Below are 26482 nucleotides of genomic sequence, written 5' to 3'. Positions count from 1 at the left end.
TATGCCTCCTATATCCAAGTCCAAATCCCCTGACTGGCACCACTGTTTACAGCCCTTCAGTTCAAAACAAAAATCCATTAACCACTAGTCTCTGTTTTCTGCCCTTTAGCCAACCTTCTATCCATGGTTCCACATTCTCTTTAATAAAATGTGCCTTAATTTTATCAACATGCTTCATGTGGTGTGCGAAATTGTCACTGAGTTGAAGTCACAAAAGTAGGCCTGCAGAAGACCCTTTGTAAACGGACAATAGGCTATGTTTGGACATGGATATGAAACAAGCACGAAAATTACATTTGAGTTGGATATTCACGCTGAATAAGTTAACAAAGGCTGACTTCATACAATCCATCACCATAAATATTGGCTGCCCACAGACTAACCTTGCCACAGAGCAAAGGAAATTTCCGATAGACATCTGAGAGACACAGCTAGCTGATGACATTTTTTGTGGATTTATCCTATATTTTAAAATCACAGAAATTCCTGTTTTCACCGCACCAGTGTTCTAGTATTGCAGCTCCTGGGTTCCCTAGACTTGTGTTGTTTGAAACTGGACAGTCATTGTGGCCTTTTCTTTGAATGCACTTTGCCAAAAGGCCTTCTAATTTAATATTTGCTCTTCAAATACATTGCAATTTGTAGAAATCATGCACATTGCAACTCCTGACAGAGATTTGCAATTCCAAGCAGCAAGAGGACTTTACTCCCACTTCCCAGCAGTTCTGCTGTACTGTCCTATAAATATTTATGTTTATTCTTATTAGCGCTATCTGTAAAGTCTCACTGATATAATGCCACAGACAATATGTGCACACCTGTAATTGAGACTGATTATAGCTGTATTGTCTCAACGATATGAGGGAAATTTAAGAAGATGCTGAATTGTGAAAGAAATTCATTTGGGTATTAAATTTGAGGCTGAGGCAACTAATTTAATTAAGTGGACAAAATAACCCTTTTATTTACGTTCGTTCCTGTATTGTGGTCAGAACTAAAAGGGCACTTCAAAAAAAATTAAAATTTCAGTAGTTATTTATTAATCAGATCCTCTGCCCTGGTGTTCTGTACTGTGTGCAGGTGTATTTTGGTCCTGCCAGTTTGTAATACTGCATTTTAAAAATGTTTTTTCCTCTCTTTCTCCTTCACTTAAGGTGCTGGCGCTTACTGGGGAATGGCTCCATGGGCACGAGCAACAATCTGGTACTTCTGTCCCAGTAGCCATTCTGAACCCAGGCAGTGATTATCACAGCCATTTATGGGGGACATCACTGCCAAGAACAGAGTCTTTATGCATGCCCTTTCTGCCAGGAGCTGCTGGAGAGCAACCAGGAGCAGGAACACAAGGCAATGCGTCACCCCCCCCACCTTTAACCAAAGACATTGAGTCCAATTGTAATACCCCAATTGAGACCAGCTAGCTCAACATAGGGATTGAACCTCAAGACATTTTGGTCTATATGGCACAGTACTACACCATGCTGTGCTTCTACCCACTAAACTTCTGTGGGACTTGTAACATTGCATTTTAGTTTGTTTTTTTCCCCACCACTGTACATTTCTAGAGAAAACCAAAAGATAACCTTTTATCAGAACCAGTTCTCATTTTGTGGACTTCACTATCACTTTCTGTGCTATCTTCATCTGAGCTAATAATGCAGTAGTGTTTAGCAGTGAACCACACTGAAGTGTCATTTAGGGACATTTCTATTAGCTGAAGCATTTGCTGCAGTAGATAATCGGGAAATGTCCAAAGTAGTCAGCCCCATAGGTTGGGTATTATCCAACGTTGAACTCTGACTCAGGCAAAAGTTGACATAACTTCAAAGTTGCTCATAATGTACAACATTAACAAAGCTGTGGTAACTGCTTGTTTGTCTATTTTCCTGGTTGCAAGGCATCTTCTGAAGTTACAGGAAATAGCAGAAATTCTTTTTTGACCTGCCATCTTTTTCTGCCAATGTTCTCTCCTTCCCCTAAATGCTGACTCTTTGTTTTAGAATGATTCCATGGATGCCAGATCATCCTGCGGTACCTTGTCCAAGTGGCCATTCTTCAAGCCTGTGCCTTAATAGTGAGATGACAAGTGTCAGCTATTAGTGGGGACATCCCTGCCTCATCCAATCCCATCCTCCAGGACGTTCACACCTGCGGTTCCTGGATAATGACCAGGATTAGGAATCCTGGATAATTTTCTTTGGGGGCACTGGGATCAATTCTAATACCCTTTCCACCACACCAGCTGAGATCAGTTAACTCAGAAATGCCCCTACTATTGCAACAGCTGCAATAACTTAGCTCAGCACAAATGTGATCAAACGTGATAGATTCCTGGTCTCTATGATTCAGCTACTCTGGTTTAATGGCTGAGGCACTAGGATAGCTTAAATGATGGAAGTTCAACCATTCTGTCAAGTTGGTTTGTCATATTTATAATGTAGTCTAACTCAGAGTTAAGATTACTCTTTACTTCTATCAGAGAAGGTGTTTAAAATTCTCACTGTGCAGAATTGAGTTATTATCGGATATATACTTATTTGTAAATTTTCTCTTTTTTTAATGTGTATTTAGCATATTTTGGAGGTATTATTGTCACAAAATATGCGTGAACGTCTTATTTAAAATGAGTTTATTATCACATAGGAGAAGCGGGAGATATATAATGCGGTACAAACTAATTATTGCCTGGTAATCAACTGTTCATCATTTGTTAAACTGGCAATGAATTCTTTATCTGTCAGTGTGGGCATCACTGCACAGCACAGCATGGATACATCTACCTCTCATTATGTCAATTGTTGGGGAACTGAGAGGGTGGGGGGGAGAAACTGAATAAAAATGTCCTACCATTTCACATTATATACAGTATATAAGCACATGCTGTAGGGAAGACTGATTTAATTGTTACAAACTGAGCCTATGCCTTGTACTGAGCCACAAAGACCAGGAACATACCAGTTTCATTTTGTGATCTATGCTGAGCGAGCGATGGAGATATATTGCCACTGTGGATGGGCCTATTTTGTTGGACCATTAAGAGTGACATTAAGGGTTACCAAACCAGAATCAGCACAAGTGCCCCTTTTAGGGCACCATTAATATAAGAAAGAAACATACGGTCCAATCAAACTAAAGGAACTAAAAGAAGCTCAATATAAGCAAAAAAAAAAGTTCCAACAAAAGCAAAGGGAACCTCCCCAACTAAATCAATGTTGTCAGCAGTGTCAATAGGACACTCTTTACCCCGCGGTGCCCACCGACCACGGAAGACCTCAAGCATACCGGCAGAAAATGCATGTTGCCTCTCCAAGGCCACTCTGGCACGGAGGATACCGCAGAAGAGAGGCAGGCAGCCAGGTGGAGGCAGGTGACCACCACCATGGGGAGAGAAGAAATTTAGAAGTGTTCTTGTTTTTGATCACTTTCCGGTGATTCTTGCTGGCAAGTGTGGTTGTTGGAAGAGAACAGGATCAGGCGGAGCTGCAGTGATTTCAACGGTTGAAATAGCCTTTTAAACGCACACTATCAAGGCTCACACTTGTATGGTCATTTGGACGAGGTACGGAGGGTTGCCATCACTTGTGGTGCCACATCTCTTCATGAATTGCCTCATTCAGGAGGGGAAGGGTGAAAATTGAGGGAAAAAGAACTGCAATATGTTGATTTAAATTATCCAGTAATCAGTGCCTTGTAATCATTCTTGGGTCTCTAGTATTTATGGATTGTACTGGTGACTGTAATCTCAATCAACAGTTAAGTGAGTTGTATTGAGAATGCTCATCAGTGAAACTTAAATTAGTATTACATTCTGACCTATTACATATCTTCTATTTTTGTCATGAGGTTATGTTTGTAAAAAAAATACTTTTTGGTATTTTAAACATTCAGACAAATAATCTTTTGTGATATTATAAAAACACTGTTGGCAGTGAAATCTCAATTTGTATGCCACTAATGATCACATAGCTTATGTATACCATGGTATATAACAGACTTGAAAGCTAAAGATCATTTTTCCTAGGAATGTTTAGCTTAATGTGATGTAGTCAGACAACTGTCTGAGTAATTGAGTGTTTTTGATAGTGTTGGACAAATTGATTAATTACTGTGTTACTCTTTAGTTTTAAAAAAAATGATCCGGTGAGTTTAAATGAAGATTTCCATTTCACAATTTGTGTGTGTAGGAATGATGCCAATGCAACAACAGCAGCAACAGCAGGGATTCCCCATGGTACCTGTGATGCAGCCCAACATGCAAGGCATGATGGGAATGAATTTTGTTTCACAGATGCCTCCTGGAGCAATACCTATGCAGGTAATTCAGTGATGAAAATTTGACCTTTGCACAAAATTTACTTCTCTATCAACCTTTTTATATGGTATTTTTAGCTGCATTCATGTACAAAATCAAGTGTGTTGGAATGATGGGATACAGTACAATTTCCTTCACGGATAGAGTTCCCAATCTCAGCTGTGCAAATGTGAGGAGGAACTGAGGTGTGGCGTTCATTTTAGTCTCCGAGGGTGAAATCAGTGGGAGATTCAATCTGCTTGGGACTGGATTTGTACAACCCAAAAGTCTGAGTGCAAGTCACCTGTTTTGTCCTCTAAGCTGTGAATTGTAAAGGGAGACCAAGAAGTTGTAGGGGAGAAAATGCTACTTGCCCCGTACAAAACAATTTGGGGGAAGAAAAGAATGTGTGCTAAAGAAACATAATTTTGCCAGCCTCTTTAACCCTCTCTCTTCCCCCCCCCACCCCATTCCCCACCCCACAGGCCAGGAACGGTCATGATGACAGTTTATAGCTTTCGATTTGTTGATGCGACAGTTCCACCCCTTGCTGTGTGAGATGCTGTTTGAACTTAGCCCTAGGACATAGTACTTGTACTTATTTAGTGTCAGGTACTATTTAAATGCATTATCAAAATGAAAACAGTACTCGTTAGTTGATGGGCACTGTGTAAATGGAATGTTTATTTAAAGGGTACACTTGGATATCAATCAATTTCCCATATATTATACAATGTTTGCTTAATTATTAACAACTCGCTCAAGTGAGTAATGGGCTACCATGGTGATGTTTCTATCAAGACTTCTATTATACAGCCTTTTGAACAAGGCATAGAGGGTACAAGAGAGATGACCAGGTTCTGTACATGGATCTAAACAGCAAGGCAAGCAAGTTGGATTGAATGACCTTTTTCATTCCTGTTATGCTCATTCAGAAGTACTTAATTCCCTCTAGGGTGGAATGGCAATGGGACCAATGGCACCAGCTGGAATGCCATTTATGCCACAGCATTACATGGGGATGCGTCCTTCTCCGCCACAGTACACACCAGATATGCAAAAGCAGTTTGCTGAAGAGCAACAGTAAGATGGTTTTCTGATTCTAAATTGGTTTGAAATGCTTTGGAGTGATTACACCGCTTATTGTCTTTCCTTTAAAACACGTGCAAAACAAAGCTGTAGTTTTTGTCAGGTTAAGGAGTGGAAATGATTCTGCAGGAATGCAAATATTGAACAAAAGGTCAGCAGGTCTCAAGCCTATAAATTCTTATCTTGAGAGTTCCAGACTTTTCCTAAACCCTAGGGGACATAAACCTGGCAGCAGGGCTGTAAAAGTAGATCACAAAGTCATCTGTTTTATTGCAGTATGTAACTAGTTAAATTTTTCTTTAACTCCCTGAGTGGTTATTTGTGTCTCTTCTCCATCCCCAGTCAGTGCATGCTTAAATATTATCAGTAGTGAGTAGTATGTATTAGGAGGTTCACTTCTACTTGCACATTGAGGAGCATTTGTACATGTTTGTACTCTCCAAATGTACGTTGTTTGGAAAGGATATTAAAGCTTTGAGAAAATATTCAACTTTTGTTGAAAAATTTGCTTTGAAATGAATGGTCAATTAGTGTAATTTAAATAGTTTGTTTTGGATATTTTATTATTTAGTGAAGAATAGGTTAGTGCAAGATGATTATAAGCATGTGAATATTACAGTAATTGCGCGCTGATATTTAGTCTTTGATTACTTCTGTTTCTCTAGGAAACGATTTGAACAGCAGCAAAAGATGATGGAAGAGGAACGGAAGCGTCGACAGTTTGAAGAGCAAAAGCAAAAGTTACGTCTTCTGAGCAGCGTAAAGCCTAAGGTATTCCTCAGCGGCGCCATAAATATGCATTTGTTTCAGAGGGTTCATTTTATTTGTTGGCAAAAAAAAGTCCTCAAAAGTTTCACAATAGTCACTTTTTTGGGTGAGACTCGAGGCCACTTGCTAATATGTCAAAGCTGCTTATTTTAACCTGCTGTAACTCATCGGTGCGACTATCTTCTAAATACTATGCATAATTTGGGACACCTTTCCTTCAAGAGAAGTTTGTTGGATTGATTAGAGTTCAGAGAAGAGGGATAGGAATGATAAGAGACTCTGATTTCCTTGAAGAAAAGATTGTTAAGGTACCTGATCAGATCTTCAAAAATGAAAAAGAATGGCTTAGTAAGTTTGATCAGTGCGTACAGGTCAGGAAGGTGCCAGGTTTTGTACCCAGTCTGTGCTGACTTCAGCAGGGGTGATGTTAGGATTGGTACAATTAGCCACAACATCACTGGGTTAGCAAGGAGAAAATTGGACACGGTTCCCAGTCCTGATTAACAACCCCCTGCTGGAAGTGTGTATGTGTGAATATAGGGTGAGCGCAGGATTGTGCTCGGATGTGATGCTAACCATAGTCAAATAGCCTGCATCACCCATTATCAAAGCTTACACACAAATTAAACATTTGAGTGAGCACTCCCCAATAAAGAGACAGCAACTTCAGAAGGAAAAGTGAGAAAAATTGAGGGGGAGAAATGAAGTGCATAAATAATGTAGATGTAAGCTGGTTTCTAATCAAGATTGTGATTACAAAGTTAGAATACATGCTCACAGAATTAACAAGCTAATTTTTGATAATTAAGTTTTGCACAAATTAGATGTTTTATCCACACTGCAATAGTGGATCTATTTAGTAGATACCTAACAAAAGCAATTAATGCTGTCTTCATCAACTTTAAAAGAAAATGCTTGGATGGCTACCTATTCAAGAATAGAGTTGACAGTTATAAGGATAGACAGATTATATGGCGCAAAGCATTGTGGATTTTGTGTTTACACCATGGATAAGTGTTGAATGCAACTGGTTAGAGTTAAATAGGGTACGTTGCAAGGTTGAATTAATATCCCGAGGTGTTTTTCTTTCCTGATGAGCCTTGTGAGTTGGGGGAGAAATTTTGGAGGTGCCCGTGGTTCGATTCACCATCCAGGCGGTGGGTGAATCCATGATAAGAGAAATTGTACATTTTTAAGGGCTAGAGCTTGATCGATTTTATTTTTGCTTTGTTTTATATACTTTTGAGGTTATTTAAATGCTCCTTGACTTACCCTGTTAAGCTGGTCTCTCCATACCATGCACTTACTGTCACTTGGTGGGCAAACTGCTTGCCAGGCCTCTGTCAGTGCAGCTATGAAATCAGCTGCTGAGAGGTGTGTGAGAACAGCCCTATATAATCTTCCTGTCTCTGTGGGGACCTCTGCTTATCGTCCCTCCACAGTGGCATGGCTGAAAGTAAGTACCTTTTTAACTTCACAAAATATAGGAAAATATGAGTAGCTTTCCTTCTCTACCCCATGTACCGTTAAGGAAGAGGTTGATCTGTTATCAGGCTTCTACAATTTTCCTAGCAGGTGCAGATGTGGGTTGTCTCAGCCGTGTGTTTTTTTTCCTATTGTCCCACCCTGTCCCTCTGGGGAAGTGTTTCGCATCTGCTCATTTTCTGTCAGAACATATGCAAAAAAAATTAGAACTGCAGGAGTGTGAAGAATAGAAGCACATTTTATATGAAGTGCTTTCTGTTTGTTTTTTTGCTTTTTAATTTGGATAAGTCAAAAGATGTTTCTCTGCATTCAAAAAAAACTGTTTCTAGCTATAGTATCACAGCTTCAAGTCACCTAATATTCATTCACTGGTTTCTGTCTCATTCTGATTTCAGATGGGGGAAAAGAACCGAGATGATGCCTTGGAAGCCATTAAAGGAAACCTTGCTGGGTTCACAAGGGATGCAAAGATGCACCCAGGCCCCACTTCACATCCCAGTAAATCAGGTAACCGTACTCCTTTAAACAAATAATGCTGAATGTAATAGCAAATGACTGGCACACTTTCAAGTTCTTGGAATCTAATTTGACAAAAAGCTGCTCTTACCAATGATTTATGATAGAGATAAACAAATCGCGAAATGAGCTAAGCCTCTTCCTCCCTTGCCCCCATCACCCTGCCATACTCAGCTGGTACTGAGCGGGTACCATTTTCTGCCACAGATCAGTCTGCAGAAATGACCAGGACGCTGATCTCTTTTTTTGCAGACCACCCCCTTACTGAATTTGCATGTTGCTGGTTTGAATTGAGCAGGAATCTGTGCTTCCACTATTCTACTAGATGCAGAATGTTGGGCCTTCAATGGGGGAGGTGCTGGACTCAAATTTTAAATAATGAGTAGGAGATATTTATCGGCCTGCACTTTGGGAAGGCAATCGGGAAAGCACTGAAAGTTCTTCTCTCCACATTACGATTCTCTAAGCTGTGAGGAGAATTTGGTCATTGATTTACAACAGCCCATTAAACAGAATATTGGAATTTTATGTGTGCCATTGAGAATGGAACATCAATTTGATTTCATCACTGCAGGATGAAAAATGTTGGAAATATATTTTGAGAATATGGGCATCAGCTTTTTTTTTGTTTCCCCCATGCCCTGCACCATTACTGAAATGCAAAGGCCTTTGTCAGTGGTGCTGTGCAACCTACTATTGGGAGGCATGATTTCCTGACTTAATCTACATCAGCAAAGCCTCTGCCCTCCCCCCCCCCCCCCCCCCCCACCAAAGAAAGATTACCTTGATGGCTCAGTTGATAAATTCAGTGTTTGATGTAATACCGAGCCGCATGGATCAAGAAGGTCCCAGGTTTGATCCCTGGTCTGCGATGAGTTAGCTGATTGCAACCGGGTGTCAATGGGAACACCAAAGTTGTGCTCAGTAATCCTGGCTAGGGAGGGGAAGAAAACAAATCTGTGTTCTTACTCCTGAATGTATGTGGGGCATGAGGTGAGCTCAGAACCAACTATTGCGATGCTCCCCGCCCATAGTCAAACAGTTTGACAATTCATGTTTAGGCTCTTGAAGGATGACGAATGGATCTATATCCCAGCATGAGTCACTTCCTTGAAAGGGGCAAAATGAGAACATTTGGGCTGGGGGAGGGAATTCTTGTCTAGTATGGTTGAGATTGGGAGCTTGCTGTGTTAAGAATTGTAGAAGTGAAGCTGCATCTTCCTTTGTTGGGGTGCAGTGCGTTAGAATGCCAATGTGTTGCACCACCAGGCAGCTTGCCAGTCTTTTTAAAATTAAATTTTCCGTGCTGTTTATAATTTTACGACACTGAACACAGACCAGCCTATAATGCTGATTTGAAATACTGTAAAACCAACCTCCTTTGCTCCTGGTAATATGACCTCTTGTGTTAGGACAATAATCCCATTTGTTTAACTATCTTTACCTAAGGTGTCTACCCTCGATGCCATTGTCTTGCACTGTTGAAATGGCTGTAACTTCCAATACTAGATATTTTGTATGAACATATGGTGTTGCTACGTTGGATTAATTCCTGAATTTAATTGAACGGTACTTTTTTAACATAAGATTGCAGTTATATGGTTATTAATAAATGTGAAAATCTAACATACTATTTTGTCATGCTGTGGCTACATCTAATCTGTTCTATCAGCAAGACTGCATCTAACAGCATGGCTCCGAGTTCCTTAATAAGGCACTAGGGAATATGATTTGTGCTTTTCAATGTGTTAAGAATACTAACATGTTTACACAAACCCTTTGGCTTCCTTGCAATCTTGGCTATGTTTCATATGACTCTGGGGAGGGAGGAGCTTTAATTACAATTCGAACCTGCTGCCTTTGGAGATTAATCCTGACCTGGTACAGGTATGGTTGGCTGTACCAACACTTCAATAAAACGAGAAGCAGACAAGTTGAGGAGAAGCAGTAATCAGCTACTTTCTTAATTCTAAGGATTTCTGGCTGGAAGAAAAAACGATAGATAACTGAAAAATGTTCTCTTGTCTTTGAATTTGTCATTGTTTTTCCCCCAACCGTTGCTGCATAGAGGTCGTTTTGCATTTTTATTGCAGTAATCTTCATCCAGACCATGCTTTATTTCCAGACCAACACTATAATTTTAAATGATAATGTGTTCATAATGTACCTGCTGTGCAGTTTTTTGCTAGGAATTATTTTGAATAGCCTGACAGCATGGTGGTTCATGTTGCTAATTTGCATAATTCTAATTTTGATCTGCTGCACTACACTTTAATGTAGCAAATATGTACTCAATTTGTTTAATTGGTTCTCATATATACTGGCTGGCAGGAGAGGAATTAATGATTTTACATTCACCATAAAAACTCAAGAAATGTAAAACAAACCAAAAATAAAGAAGTAGCTCCATAATTTGTTCAGAAGAAAATAATGTCCAGGTAAAAGTTTGATCTCTTCACAATGTCTAATAATCATCTCTGTCTCTCTCTCTTTCCCCCTTCTCCAGTGCATTTTGTTGCTGCTTCTAGCACTATGGAAATAACTTGTTACTTGCAAACCAAGCCTTTTTAGCACATATCCAATTTACAGGGTTTACACTATGCTGTTTCATTTATTACTGGAACCTTTCTTACCCCTGTGTAATAAAACATATTCAAGTCAGCATAAGCCCAGCAAATGAAAACTGATGTGGCTTTAAAACAGTATGAAGTGTCTTTGAATTAAACCTTAGAATTGCTGATTTATCAGGATTGCTTTACTAATCCCTAAAAGTATTGGATTTTAAAGTATATAATTGAAATTTTGGAAATTAAATATTTCTACAGGATTACAGTTGCTGCTAATGCGTATTTTATCATTCTCTCCTTCAGCATCAAATGTAGAATTGTCTGTATTTGTTGAGCTCAGCAGTTGGTGAAGCTTTGCTTTCTGTCTCTTGAAGTGTTACTTGTACAGTATTGCATTTTTCACTAAATGGCTGTCTGCATAGGCAATCTTTACGCTGGTCTTCATGCTTTCATTTTACTAACCTTTCCATTCGTTTTCAATTTTCCTACATATAGAATAAAAAATATGAGGAATTATTTCTGGGAGTTGGAGGAGGAGAGTTACTTGTATATGTAAATTTTTCGTCTTAATTGTTTTGAAAAAGGCTGTCATATTTTATGTTTTTCTGTCGATTTTAGAAGTAGACAAATTGTTTTTTTGTTTAGAGAAACTTTTTATTAATTTTCATTTGCTTACATGTACCTGTATTTTTAATTCTTTTAGTTTGTTTGATTTCTGTGTTGCCTTATTTTGATTTATCCATTTTTACAGATACTTCCCAATCATCCCTATCAACTGCCCCTCCTTCCCCATCCCCTGCCTTTCCTGATGATGAAGAATTCAGTGACTTTATTCAAGGGCCTGAATCTGCCGCACCTGCGGCTCCCACCAATTTCCAGCCTTTCCAACCCTTCCACCCCACATTAGAGTCTGAGCTGGCTGCAGCTCCGGCCCAGCCTGTTGCTTCAGCCCACCCCACAGCTACATCTTCATTGTATGCTACAGCAGGGCATTCAGCAAAAAACAGCCAAGGTAACAAGTACAGAACTTATTTTAAATTGTTCCAAACTTTGTGTTTTTAAAACACTCAAATTGAAAAATTGGAGGAAGTGTTTATGTAAATAAAATCATAACATTGAAATTGTTTGACCATGATGCATTTTTAATTTTCAAATTAGTTTATTAATTTTTTTCAACTGATAAAACATTCACAATGAACTATTTTAGATTTTTGGTTCTTTGTGCAAAAGGAAAGCGATTAATTTTTAGAAATATAGATACATATTTAATTGATACCACATCTTTAGGAATTAAGGTGCGTAATCTTGGAGTCTGAAACTTCAATGAAACATAGTTCTGTGTTGTACACTAAACTAAGCTAGGAAACACTTGTTCCACCTCCTGTTTGTTTAGGCCCTTCATTGGAGGAGAAAATGTTTGCTTCCTGTGATCTCAGCATGCCTAAGCAGGCGCACATTAAATTTAACCAGTCTCAGCCCTTGGCTCGCATTGGGTCTAAAGCCTCAGTCTCGACTCAGTTTCAGCCCAGTGCCAAGGCCTGTAACTGGGCCATCCAAACTGAAAACCTCGGTGGTGTCTTCACAGCAGACATGCCAAAGGATCCAGAGCCAGAGTCACCTGCCAAAGAGAGTGGTGAGCAACCTTGTTTTTTTTAATCGTTAATAACCAGGATTCTGCAAAATCAGGAAAAATATCATTTTTCTTTTAATTTTCTAATTTTGTTAACCCTTTATCATTCCCTCTCATCAACTTTTCCTATCACTTACTGTCTTTGTGATCTGTTGTAATTCACTTGTGTAGAATGACAGGCTCTTGCATCTCAAAGCTATTCCAACTTTTACTGAGCTTTATTCAAGGAGTACTGCTGCACTGATTTGTGTGAACACAGGTTTCCCTGTTGTAACACTATTGTTCAACATAACAAGAATTAAGTGTGAGTTATGCATTGCGCTTCAAGTTTAGACTTTGCAAATACTCTCGCCAGTCAGATAGAGGAAAAGAAATATCTCTTGTAACAACTGTCTTTTGAGTCACTAATATCATAAAGATAATAACATCCATTAAGTCTCCATATTGAGCATCCATGTGACTGATTTTGTTGAGTATTGATATGCTGGACACCAGGAAAGAATGTCTGTAGCATTTCTTTATAGTTAAAAATTTTGCGATTAATATTTGTGATTTATTCCAAGATTTTTAATTAAATTATTTTCTATATTTTTTTGTATTTCTGTTCTTTGGCCCCAAAGTCTTTTGATTGTAATTCTTAGCAAAAATTTATAGAATCAATTTGCAGATGTTTTAAGATAAAATATGTGCAGCTTCTGGAAGCTATAGATGCCAAAGGGTTTCAGGAGAAACTTCTTTGTGTGATTTGTATTTGATTGTTGCTGTACTTTTTGCTCCATCCCCTCTCAAAAAAAAAAGTCTCACTTGTTCACTTTTTCTCAATTGATTAAAGGGATAGTTAAATAAATGATACGGATAAATTAAAGATAATTCTTTTTCCCATTTCATACAATTTAATACACCCCTGGCAAGACTGTTTAGTATATCGCTCTTCATGTTTAAAGTAATGAGATTATCAAATTGGTGTTCATCTTATGTGTATTAAGCCCTACATTTCACGTACTTTCACATCAACATAAATCAAATATTGCTTAGAGGAAACTTTGCTAAAGCATAAATTTCCTATTCATTATTGAAACATTGTCACATATTGATTGGGATTTCTAAGTCTTTTGAGGGAATTGTGCTGACTCTTGTGCCTCCTCGTGGTCTGTTCATAGTGAAATTGGAGGAGGTTTTGGAACAGATTCTAGTTTGTGTATGGCCCGTGGAGATTAGAGAAATTACATGAGAAGTGTGGGGATGTACCCTCAGAAAAAACACTAGGGTCCATTGCAAAAAGTGACTGACTGAATTTCATTGGAAATTGGAGACTGCTCTTGAATTATTTCCTGAAATGTTCCACAGTTAAGCCCTGACACTTTCAATTTATCAGCCAATGGGGAAAGAAACTAATAAATGGAAAATGCTGCACTCTACCTCAGATTTAACAAGAATAAGGAACTCTGATAAATATCTACTTTTCTCCTTCATTATCATTTAACTAATCACTTTGAACATTTTTCAGAAATTCTGAATAGGATTTCAGCATGTTGAGAGGACATGTCACATTACTGCTTTCATTCTAAAAGTATGTTCTGAGATAAGACTTCTACACAATGGTATGTAATTTTATTTTCCATTGTAATTGTTCATTTACTTTACTTTCTTAGGTGTAGGAGTGTTCCCTACACAGGACACACTTCAGCCCATGCTGCCGCCCTGGCTCTTCAATGACAGTCTTGTCCCAGGTATAATGTGCTTTGTGTTTATTTAAACCTCCTAGTTGAAAGTGAAGGTTAATGGGGTCATTTTTGAAGGAGTTCACTTTTCATGGTTTTGTAGCGCTGTCAATCGTGTGATCTAACCTTACAGTTTCCATTCATGACCGTTACATATTTAAACAATTCAGCTGGCTACAGTGTGTGCTGGGAAATGTAGTTTCCCCCTAAACGAATTATAATTTAGCCCTTCATACATTTTCTAACTTTCCTGATTTTTTTCCTTTTTTGTAAACTTCTCCTGTTCCCCACTATTCCTTCATTGTATCGCATTACGTCGAAACTACAGCACAGAAACAGGCCATTTGGCCCAACTGGTCTATGCCGGCGTTTATGCTCCACACTAGCCTCCTCCCTCCCTACTTCATCTAACCCTATCAGCATATCCTTCTATCCCTTTTTCCCTCATGCTTATCTGGTTTCCCCTTAAATGCATCTATGCTATTTACCTCAACCAGTCCTTCTGGTAGTGTGTTCCAAATTCTTACCACCCTTTGGGTAAAGAAGTTTCTCCTGAATTCCCTATTTATGTTTATGACCTCTAGTTTTGGACTCCCCCACAAATGGAAACATTTTCTCTACATCCGCCGTAGTATGATACAGTGATATAGTGATATATTAAAGCACATGGGATTAGGGGTAATATACTAGCATGGATTGAAAATTGGTTAACAGACAGGAAACAAAGAGTAGGAATAAATGGGTCTTTTTTGGGGTGGCAGGCGGTGACTAGTGGGGTACCGCAGGGATCAGTACTTGGGCCCCAGCTAGTCATAACATATATCAATGATTTGGATGAGGGAACCAAATGTAATATTTCCAAGTTGGCTGACAACACAAAACTAGGTGGGATTGTGAGTTGTGAGGAGGATGCAAAGAGGGTTCAAGGCAATTTGGACATGTTGAGTGAGTGGGCAAATACATGGCAGATGCAGTATAATGTGGATAAATGTGAAGTTATCCACTTAGGAAGGAAAAACAGAAAGGCAGAGTGTTATTTAAATGGTGATAGATTGGGAAATATTGATGTACAAAGGGACCTGGGTGTCCTTGTACACCAGTCACTGAAAGCAAACATGCAGGTGCAGCAAGCAGTTAGGAAGGCAAATGGTATGTTGGCCTTCATTGCAAGAGGATTTGAGTACAGGAGCAAGGATGTCTTACTGCAGTTATACAGGGCCTTGGTGAGACCACACCTGGAGTATTGTGTGCGTCTCCTTACCTAAGAAAGAATATACTTGCCTTAGAAGGAGTGTAGCAAAGGTTCACCGGACTGATTCCTGAGATGGCAGGATTGTCGTATGAGGAGAGATTGGGTCGACTCGGCCTGTATTCACTCGAGTTTGGAAGAACGAGAGGGGATCTCATTGAACGTATAAAATTCTGACACGGCTAGACAGACTGGATGCAGGGAGGATGTTTCCCCTGGCTGGGGGGTGTCTAGAACGAGGGGTCACATTCTCAGGGTACGGGATGGGACATTTAGGACTAAGGTGAGAAGAAATTTCTTCACTCAGAGGGTGGTGAACCTGTAGAATTCTCTACCACAGAAGGCTGTGGAGGCCATGTCACTGAATATATTTTAGAAGGAGCAAGATAGATTTCTAAACACAAAAGGCATCGAGGGGTACGGGGAGAGACCAGGAATATGGTATTGAGATAGAGGATCAGCCATGATCATATTGAATGACGGCACAGGCTTGAAGGGCCGAATGGCCTACTCCTGCTCCTATTTTCTATGTTTCTATAACTGAGCACTTGGTTGCGGGTTTGGGGATGGATTACCTGATCTCACAATATAGCGCAGAGCAGCATGTCATGAGAAACCAGTGTTCATTAGGGTTCAAATGCATTCTTGACTTGCAAATTTTACGAAATGTTCCAACAGAACTCTACAAAAAAGTTCTTGAAGCCACTCTTACCCCAGCGGGCATTGATACAGCAAAACTCTACCCAATTCTTCTGTCGTCGGGATTACCAAGAGAGACGCTGGGTCAGATATGGGCTTTTGCCAATCGAGCAACACCAGGCAAACTTACAAAAGAGGAACTCTACACTGTATTGGCTATGATAGCTATGTCACAGGTATTATAAGATTGTTGTTAATTTTTTTAATCAATTAATTTACCTGCAATAATTTGGATTACTTTTTTTTATAATTCTCAAATTACCAGCTTATTTAAGAATATATGGATTTAAGATGTACAGATGATTGCTGAATGCATTTCCATTTTCATTTCAAATTTAGTAGAGAGAATATTAGATACCTGGGAGTGACTGAGCTAGTAATATGATTGAGGAGTTCAGATGTAGCTTGAGCTGCTCATAACTGATCCTTAGCATCTTGGATCAGATTATTAGGTTGAAATTGTTCAAAGATAATTTATATTTTTGAATACACGCATTATGAAAATCATGGATATGGTTTTATTTCTTCTCCCCTCCACCCCCCCCCCCCCCCCACCCCCGACCTTTCATGGATCTCAACTTTTGATGGTACCTAAACTTTATCATTAACATGTAACTTTTTTGTTATCTGAGATCACTAGTCTTCCTTTGAAAATGAAACATTGTAGTACTATCAATCATCAGAAATAGCTTTGCAGTACTTATTCATGATAGTGAATAATTAACAAAGGAATTATTGTCAACACAGGATTGTCGTCATGATTGACAATACTGTTGTAAATAAAGGGCATAGTGCCCTTTAGATACTTAAAATATTGTCTTCGGTAAGCAACTGAATGTAACTGGAAACTTCGGAGGTCTGGGTTGATTATCGGGTAGTGCAACTTTATGCTGGAATATTATGGAAAAATCTGTATAATGTGTCTGTTGTGATTTTAGTTTTACATTGTACTAGTCAATGCTCTTTGTTTTTCAGAGAGGCATTCCTGCACTGAATCTTGAAAATCTCAACCAGTTTCCATCTGCTCCTATTCCTACATTAAGTGGGACCCCGATGACTTTGCCTACTTCAGTTCCACAGCAACCTATGATATCAGTGCCAACTGGTGCGACTGTATCTATGTCCGTTCATACAGGCCAGTCTGTGGTGGGAATGAATCTTCCTGTACCAGCGGGTGGCAGCACAACCCAAGTTTCCAGTGGTTTTGTGGCGTCTTTCCCTGTCAGCCAGGTAACTAACTATGAGTATTATTCTAATGCAGCCATTTTTAGTTAAGGAAGTACAATAAACTATTAACCAAAACCAGCAGTAATTCTGATATTGAGAGATAGTTATGGAAGTATAATAAATTATTAAACAAAACCAAAAATAGTACTGAGATTGTCACCTGTGACCTGTTACCACGGTCTTAACTACAAATATACAGCAGGACATCTTGCCTGCACTGAGCATTCTCAACAGGAGAAGAATCACCTCTGCAACCCAATCGGTCACCAGAATTAACAAATAGAAATGAGAATAGAATTTTAAAAACTTTGACTAGCAGTCACTCAGCTGACTCAGAAAAAAATCCCCAAGATTTTTAAAAAATTGGTTCCAAAATGATAGGATACATCTTGTAACAAGGAAAGATGTCTCGGGAAATCGACCAGGGATATTGTCCTGGATTTCTATTGGTCACCGTGACACATTGTTCGCAAAGGCCCAGGAGCAGGTTAGCTGCTTGCTTGGCTTGGGAGGGGAGGGGAGGGGAGGGGGGGGGGAGGGGATGGGTTGTGCAAGGCAACCTACAAAAATAGGGGCAGAAAGGGGAACGTGCAATATTTTAATGGCGAACAAGAGAAGGTAGAAATGAGAAACAGCCTTTCAGCCATTGTCTGTGTGAATATTGAAAAGATTTTTTCTCCATGCTTCCTCGGTGCCGATTCCTTATTTACTCCTTAGAATATATCAAATGGACTCATGTATTATCTTCTAATGCATGATGCTATGCAAGATACATTACTGACTCTGAAAGCTTATTGGTAACTTCTTAAAAGTGGCTGACAAACTATATTCCAGTCAACAATTTTCACGTCAACAATTTTCATGTCAACATGTTGGAAGTACATCCTATCCTGAAGTTAATGGCCTCATGCTGGTGTACAGTTCTACAGGCACTGGCAGCCATCCAGTACCTTATCCAAGTGACCATTTTCCTTTGTGAGTCCAGATGGTGAGCTATTTGCTCCTGGGTTGTGCTTCATGACTGAACCCAATCCTGCCCTTGCCCTGTGTCCACACACACATACATTTTCCATTAGAGGACAGTGATCAGGAGCTGGGGCCCCTGGTTGATTTTCCTGTCTCCTCTCCCCATCAGTGTATGTTTTATTTTATATTACAATTTTAATTTTCCTTGTATTTTCCAGCTTTATTTTAATTTTTTGAGCTGCATTAACAATCTACGTGCTCTGATTTTTTTTGGAGTAGAATGATACTCAAGCTGGAGAAATAACAATTGTAAGATTATCGCTGTGAGAAATGATCTTCTATTTAATAAAAAGTGTTGTGTGTGCAAAGTTAGAGAATAAAGAAATCAAAATTCTCAAGTGTTAACATTTTTGTTTAAAAGTTAGCTGTATAATGAATTCATTTTCCAATAGACACTAGATATTTATTTTACTAGGAAGGCCTATTAAAAGCTAGCTTCTCATGAAAACTAATGTTAGTAAATGTTAGTTAACGGGAATTGTCAGGCTTTCCCACAAAAATAAACAGAGACCTATCAATCAAGAAAACTTACAGGCGAGTGACCCATGCTAGCTGAAGAACCTGAATGACTGTTTGTTCGATATGTTCGTGTCTTTTATTTAAATCAAATATCTAACTTGTCATGACACAAAGTGAAGATGAAAGTGTCGATTCCCTGATTGGGCTTTCTTGGCGAGGACCATCATCCATGGAGTGCTGATTTGGCAAATTGCAGGCCCTGGTTTTCATTCCAATCAGGGAATCAGCCCTAAAAAGAAAAAAAAGCAACAAATGCTGAAATAAAATCAGAAAACGCCGGGAATAAGAGCATAAAATGCGTCAGCATCTGAAAAGAAAAAAGGCAGAGCAGAACAAGTGCTAACTTTTTTTTTGCAGATACTGACAAACCTGTGTGTCACTAGTGTTTCTTGTTATTTCTAAGCACACAGTAGTTTTATGCTATGCTAAGATTATCTTCTTGGATGTCAGTACTGCAGCCTCTCTATTCTCTGCAATCTTGACTTTTAGTGAAAACAAGAAACCTCGTGAAGACTAAATTATCTAATTCACAATGATGCTGCACATAAACACTTTGCAAGTTACTTTATATTTTGTTTTTTAGCTAAAGCAGATATGTGGGATGATAGTTAGTGTGAAAATATGGGCAGTATATGTGTAGTAAATATAGTTCATGATCTGCATAAAAGGTGTGCAATACAATATAATAGCAGTGACTGTTTGAACAGCAATTCCAAGGTTTAAAAAAACTTAAACCTTCCCTTTATCCAGACTGCAAAATCTGATGATGATGATTTCCAGGATTTTCAGGAGGCTCCTAAGCCTAACACAGCTGAGGATTCATTCAAGGGGTTCAAGGGTGAAGCCTCTGGAACCTTATCGAAGGCACCGAGCTCCCAGACAGCAATCAGGTTTGAATTATCAGCATGCAATAGTTATCTGCACAGTTAGATCTCGCCAATCGATATACCAGATTCCCAGTATAGGAAGAATAAGAACTGGGCAAACCAGACAGCCTACCAGTGTAATAAAAATGAAAGGTGGGTGTAGTAAATGATTCTGGATGTCAGCAGTGCACTTAGAAGTAACAGCTTTATCGACGAGGCTTGCTAAAAAGATATGGGGCAGGACACCATCCCTACACTGATTTCATCTCGTGATGTGGAGATGCCGGTGATGGACTGGGGACACTCGCTCACCTGACGAAGGAGAAAGCCTCCGAAAGCTTGTGATTTTCAAATAAAACAGTTGGACTATAACCTGGTGTTGTAAGATTCCTATGATTTCATCTCCACTTTGACTCCTTAAAAATTACATAAGGGGGTCTGAATGGTGCCCTGGTTTTAGAATCCTAGATCTAAATATAATGAAATGTATTGGTAAAAGGAGAGCTCTACAGAGCAGTATTTGCTAATATTAATACTCATCAAAATGTATGCCATAGTCTTAAGTTGACCAGTTTACTGATCTCTTGTGTTTGGGCTGGTGATATTTTCACTCCAATAACTTAAAACTGAAATTGAGAATTACATTTTAGCATTGAGCCAATGGATTTCACAATGAAACGAATACCCTTTACTTGATGCCTGTTTGATCGAATGGGGTATAAATTTAGGATTGAAATAGTCATGATTACTGTTTCAGGTAAAATACAAAATGATTCCTGTTGGCTCAAAAAGCAACAAGCGAGTGAAATTTTGGCTGTGCTGATATATCTGTGCCTACAGCAGTTGCTGACTGCTGAACAAAAATATATACCTTTCATTATCCCAACACACGTACAAGGTGGGATAGCTAGCTGAGCAATGAAACCCTGCCCCACACTCATACAAATGATATTTAATATCTTAGTTATTGCTAGGGATGCAGATCTAATTTGCGACTAAATTTTATTGATTTTATTTAAATTTTATTTTCCTCCCATGCAAAGTTCAATTTGGAAGGAAAAAAGTTGACTGAGCAGTGGAGCAAAGCCTATTAGTGGTCACACATGAATAATTTTGCTGTAAAGCTCAGCCTCACAGTCTGTGCCGTAAAACCGAAAGTTGTTTCTGCCATTAGCTTGTCATCCAGTTGAACCTGCAGAATGGTTTTTCTTGCTAAACTTGTGTAGTTTTTCTGATCCCGGTATCTCAACATTTAGTCTGCACTGTGTAAGTGATTTAATTGGTGTACCAAGATTGTTGCCCTCAATCTGGCTGGCTGCCGCTGGGAAACGGAGACAAAAAATTTAAATGCGGTTCTGCTGTTAAATTTGGCAGAACCTCCGGGTTACCCGCATTTCCGAGTTTCCCGGCAGCTACGACCCTCCTCCGCTCCCTCCCTGCCTCCCCATAAATATCGGGGCCTATGTAATTGGAGTTCCTGAAACCTGCTCCTTTTGTACACTGCTTTCTTCCCTGCGTCCCCCTCTTCCCCCCACGCCCCCCCTCCCAATTTTCTCTCTGCCTCTCCTAATGGTGGTGATTCGTGCTAGGGACGGGATTTCAATTGATGCCTCTCACCCAAACATCTTTAGTCAGAGCAGGGTGGAAGAGAAACTGAAGGCAATGGTAGCAATCCCATTTCCACCTATGTTGAAAATTGCATGTTGAGAACCTATGTGGACTAATATATGGTGCGAAGAAAAGCCTTAGTGAAAATAATCACAGCTCTGGAAATGAGTGGCAGCAAATTGGTGGAGAGCAGTGTATTGTGCTACCCTAACCCCAACCCTAATGCAGGTTTCTCTTGTTTTTGAAATTTTTTTTTATTGCGGTTAAGTACCTGATTCACAAATACAAAATACATGTCTAACAAAGTCACAATGCTGCCTAAATTGAGGTTTTAATACTGCAGCGTAAAATGAGCTACAGGGATAATAGTCGTCATTTTTCATTTAAAAACCAAAACTTTCAAAAATTCTATAGAATCAGAATGGAGTCATAAATGATCAGCAGATATTCTTATCAATGAGGGGAAGGTTATTACAGCTTTATTAAAATGCAATGTACAAAGTGTTCTACGATCATTAATGTACCCAAATTTCTTAGTGATTAAAGTTTTGTACGTTTAACACTTCAAATTAACAAATGTTGGAGCTCAGGCAGCTTTGTAGTTCTTTCCGCAGCAACTTAACCTGCAAATATCTATGTGATAATCGGATTGCCTGATTAGAATATGCAATCCAAATTACTGAGTCACAGTCCCCCAAAATTGTCATTGCAGTTTATAACAATTGAGTCAATTCAGAATGGAATATCTTCCTTTATTCCTTTTGAGAGGATATTTTTCATAATGTTTAACGCATACTGTCAGTTGTGCGGTCTGTGCTACCTTGTACTGAAACAAGTGATCATAAATGACTAGAAGCCCATTAATTGTGAGACAATAGTTTTGACAGTTTACCACAATGGGTAATTATGGGCAAAAGAACACACCACTGTACACTGATAGCACAAAGTGTGAGCCACACCCTGGCTGTGCAAAGCCACTGAGGTTTTTAAGGTGGTGTTCCTCACATTCTGACATGACCACTTTCTGCCATTGATTTTTTTTTTCTTTCTGCTGAGGAGTCATTTATGTAGAGACTTGTATTTTCCTTTAGCTCCTTGCCTCTGACAGTCCTTGTCCTTCAAAGGACAGTAAAATAAATGTGGTTTTCTGGGGTGCAAAGTTTGTTTGTACAAGTGAAGGGGGCATGTTGTAATGTTTTGCAGCATTTAAAAAGACACTTGGCCTTAACTGGAGAGTTACCCTTATGAGTACCTGTGATTATAACTGCAGGAAAAACTACTTACCTGCAGTTTTTTAGACATGCATATATGAACAGTGATTTTTGAGTAATTGGATTCTTTCTCTTTCAGTGCACATACATTACTGACTCCAATTTCTGGAACCTCAGCATGTTCTTCAGTGGACAAATATGCAGTCTTTAAAGACTTGACAGAGGACAAGCCTTCAGAAAGTTCATCGTTTGCAGGTACAGTGGACTGTCTTCTGGCAATGTCTACATTTTGTTCCAAAGTTGACCATTTAAAAAATTTAATGAATGGAATTCTTCTTTCCAAATGACTGATGAATATATGTTTGTGCAAGGCAGCACCTGTCCAGTTGTTAGCATTTTTAAATTCCTGTATGTGTCAATAGGATTAGGACCTGCATCAAATTTCTTCAAATAAAAACAGAAATGTGCATTTATAAGTGTGACAGTATTTGCTAATCACTTCCAGACTCAAATTTCAAACTAAAGAAGTGGCCTGTCAGGAAATGCCAATAAAAGGCTGAACCAAAAATATTATATTTTTTTGACTTTTCTTTTTCCTTCCACATACTAAACAGGTTATATTACTGGATTTCATATTTATTTTTGAGAGGATGTTGCCCTGTTTTCTCTCCATGCTCCTCTTGCTTACACTTCATACATTATCCAGTGCTCCAGGTCACTGCTGATCCCAAACCACTGGCCAGTTATCAGAATGCACATGAGAGCTGCCTGGTGAAGATACTTTTCCAATAAGAAAGAAAAGGAAAGCACCTTTCACGACCTCATGATGTCCCCAACCACTTCACAGTCAACAAAGTCCTTTTTTTTTGAAGTGCAGCCACTGTTGTAAGGTGTAAGAGAAATGTGGCAGCCAATATGTGTACAGCAAGGTCCCACAAACAGCAGTGACATAAATGACCAGATAATCTGTTTTTGGTGATGTTGATTGAGGGATAAATATTAGCCAAGACATCAAGAGAACTCCCCTGCAATTCTTCGAATCGTTTCATTGGATTTTTTACGTCCATCTGAGGGCAGATGGGACCTCGATTTAATGTCTCATCTGAAAGACAGCATCTCCGACAGTGCAGCATTCCCTCAGTACTGCTCTGATGTGTCAGTGTAGATTATGTGCTCAAATCTCACGTGCATGACTTGAACCCATGACCCTCTGACTCAGAGGCAAAAGTGCAGCTTCTGAGCCAAGGCTGACACCCAATATTCCTCGACCCCGCTCCAATAAGGAGACATCTGTAGTGCCTTAACGCGTGTTTCAATTTTTTTTTTTTTGTTTTTGTTTATGCATTTGTGTTCCTTAAGTGGACAGATGTTAGGACTGGAAAACGGACAATCTTACCATTTCAGGCACCTAGTGTCATCATTTGCATGTACCAATGTGAGCTGCCTCCGTGACATAATTGTGCAACACATAAGAGTTCCCAAGACACCACCACCGGATTTTGGACGTTTCCCTGTGCAAACATCTAGCAAGTGTTTTAAAAATTATAGCACCAATTCAGTTGGCAAAAAGAATCCTCGTGTATTCAGCCCTTGTGTTTGTAATTTACCATCAGTCCCAAAATAACATGGTCAGTTATCTGTTGCAGTTCTGTAGCGTGGCTGGCAGGATATAGGAAATTACATTATAAGGGGTAACAGAAATTAAATACTCAAAATATTCAATTAATTTTAGGCTGAGATGGGGAAAGGGTGAAATTTTCAGATTAACGCCACATCAGAAACTGACGCTTAAATTATTGTGACTCTGTAGTACTTAACTAAGGAAAATATTGGCACTGGATTCTTGTTTCAGCACATTATTATTAATGAAATAAGGTGAGGAAGATAATGTTATTTGAATACTTTATGACTCAGTTTGAAATTTTTTTTTAGATTTTGGCGACAAATACAGTGTTTTTCGGGAACTTGGCCAGAGTGCAGAGAATAAATCATCAGGTGAGTGGATATTGAGCGGTGTGTATAGCCACTGATGCATACAAAAGCCAAGGCCAATAGAGAACTTTGATTCCTCATGTGAAAGGCATAGTTTATCCCAAAGAACTAGCTGAGTGTAAATTGCTAGAAATGATCATGTATTTAACAAAGTAGACTTGCTGGTTACTCTACAAATCCTGTCAGTAGCATGCTATCCCGAGGTCACTCAGCTCCAAATCTGCTTTTAAGTCTGCCCAAAGTTGTGACCACCATTTGCATTCAATGGAGATGATTCAGGGCACTCCCTGTCGTTGGTGCAGCAAACAGATTCCCTGGTGGATCTCCAGGGAAAAACCTGATTTAAAAAAAAACACATACCAAGGATGCTTCGTCTGACAGTATACTTTTTGATTATAGAATGGGACATTACTTTGAACAATAAAAATGCTCATCTTGGACTTTCTCTCCTCTTTCCCCCCCCCCCCCCCCCCTCCACTATCCCCTGGTGTTTTCTGATGAATTCTTGCAATTCACTGCTGAAAAGAGGTAACGGTCTTCATACAAGTGAAAATAAAGTGTAAGAACTGGTACAGTGCACTATTATTGCCTAGATGTACCGTTGATTGGGCAGATCTGTTTGTATTTTAAATATTTTTAATTGTCTTTTTGCAGCTAAAATAATTGTAAGATAGTTTGTAAAAACTAAAGTATTTAAATATTTAGTAGTGTTTTGTTTTCTGCTTTTCACCTTTGTTTTAAACATGGATATTTGCACCTTTTTTAAAAAAAAGGTTGAGAGTAGGATGAAACACTACATCCGTATTCCAACACCCTACACCAGAGAATGGAATGATGGTTCCTGCTCACTGTTGTTCGGTTAGTGCATTCCCTGTATTAACCACGCTATTTGGGAGGGAATAGGGGAAAAAGAGCAGAGTAGAGGTGCTCCCATACAGAAAGGAAAAGAAAATCCAAGGGTGAGCCTTGCTGAATTGCTGTTCTGTATCTCTTTAATTTAGCTTGCGAGTTGCACTGTCAAAAGCCTGGGGACAGGTCACCCACCTGTCTACCTTTCTCAATTGGGGAAATATGGTGGGTACATTTGGGGAGGAGAGAAGAAACATATACTTTATGGGCCCAGGTAAAAATTTGTGATAGTGCACGATGATCATACAAACTGCTTAAAATAGAAAATGATTACCCTATTGAGACAAGAAAGGCAAGAACAGTGATGATTCTATTTTTTTTTGAACAGGAGCTAGAATTTAAACCATTTAAGTGAAATAGACCTGGGTTGTGGTATTTCCATTAATTATATTTTTCATTTCATCACGCAGAGGATAACTTGACCTTTGCGAAAATACCATAGAGTAATTTTAAAATTTAAAATTGTAATCACCATGGTATGGGCCCAAAGAATCACTGCCAGGTATAATAATTGCACTGTGAATTAGCAAAAATGTGATCCTGAAGATTTGCTCCTTTAAAACTCTACTGTTTCTCATCCCAATTTTTTATAGATTAGTCACATTTTGGCAGGGTGATTGGCCATTGAAAGTGTGTGGTTGCAGCTTCCCTGATACCTCAGCAGCATGTCCAGTGAATCGTTGAGCCAAAGAAACCAGAGTCACAGGTTCGATTTTTGACCTGTGCTGAATTAGTGAATGTCAGCCACGTTGACACAAGGGGGCTACATTTGACCTTGGTGTCACACAGTTAGGGAGAGCAAAATCAGTCAGTATTTGCTATACATTGATCCATGCTGGAAATGCACATTTGAATGATGGATGAATACTGTTAACACTGGTGCTCCACTTGGTCGAATAGTCTGCTGACACTCACTTTTAAGGTTCACAAATGAAATATGGTCACTGTGGTCACGTACTGAACGGTGTCAGTCGCTCATGGAACTGTACCCCAGCAAGGAGTCGGTACCTTTTAGAAGGGAAATTGGTGAAAAGAAGGAGGGGGAGAATGTTATTTTTTGCTTTTTATTGTCTCTTCCAGCTCTTAATGTGGTCTCCCATGTTACTTCA

General features: G+C 39.1%; 1 protein-coding gene across 4 annotated transcripts in view; it reads left to right on the top strand.

Moving 5' to 3' along the window:
* Positions 1 to 26482, top strand: part of synrg (synergin, gamma) — a 101684-nt gene that overhangs the window by 8800 nt on the left and 66402 nt on the right. For 2 of the 4 annotated variants that reach the window (XM_068008294.1, XM_068008293.1), the window contains exons 3-14: positions 4185 to 4315; positions 5247 to 5374; positions 6046 to 6151; positions 8029 to 8140; positions 11468 to 11728; positions 12110 to 12349; positions 13999 to 14076; positions 15995 to 16191; positions 16991 to 17245; positions 19538 to 19677; positions 22612 to 22727; positions 24405 to 24467. In XM_068008294.1, the coding sequence (XP_067864395.1) occupies positions 4185 to 4315; positions 5247 to 5374; positions 6046 to 6151; positions 8029 to 8140; positions 11468 to 11728; positions 12110 to 12349; positions 13999 to 14076; positions 15995 to 16191; positions 16991 to 17245; positions 19538 to 19677; positions 22612 to 22727; positions 24405 to 24467 (1827 nt within the window). The remainder of the gene's footprint in view (positions 1 to 4184; positions 4316 to 5246; positions 5375 to 6045; positions 6152 to 8028; positions 8141 to 11467; positions 11729 to 12109; positions 12350 to 13998; positions 14077 to 15994; positions 16192 to 16990; positions 17246 to 19537; positions 19678 to 22611; positions 22728 to 24404; positions 24468 to 26482) is intronic. The other 2 variants (XM_068008296.1, XM_068008295.1) reach the window with 1 other exon arrangement.

This window comes from Heptranchias perlo, chromosome 28, assembly GCF_035084215.1.
Source record: "Heptranchias perlo isolate sHepPer1 chromosome 28, sHepPer1.hap1, whole genome shotgun sequence".
Lineage (NCBI taxonomy): Eukaryota > Metazoa > Chordata > Chondrichthyes > Hexanchiformes > Hexanchidae > Heptranchias > Heptranchias perlo.
Note: the sequence above shows the minus strand (reverse complement) of the source record. Positions and strands in the feature narration are given on the sequence as shown.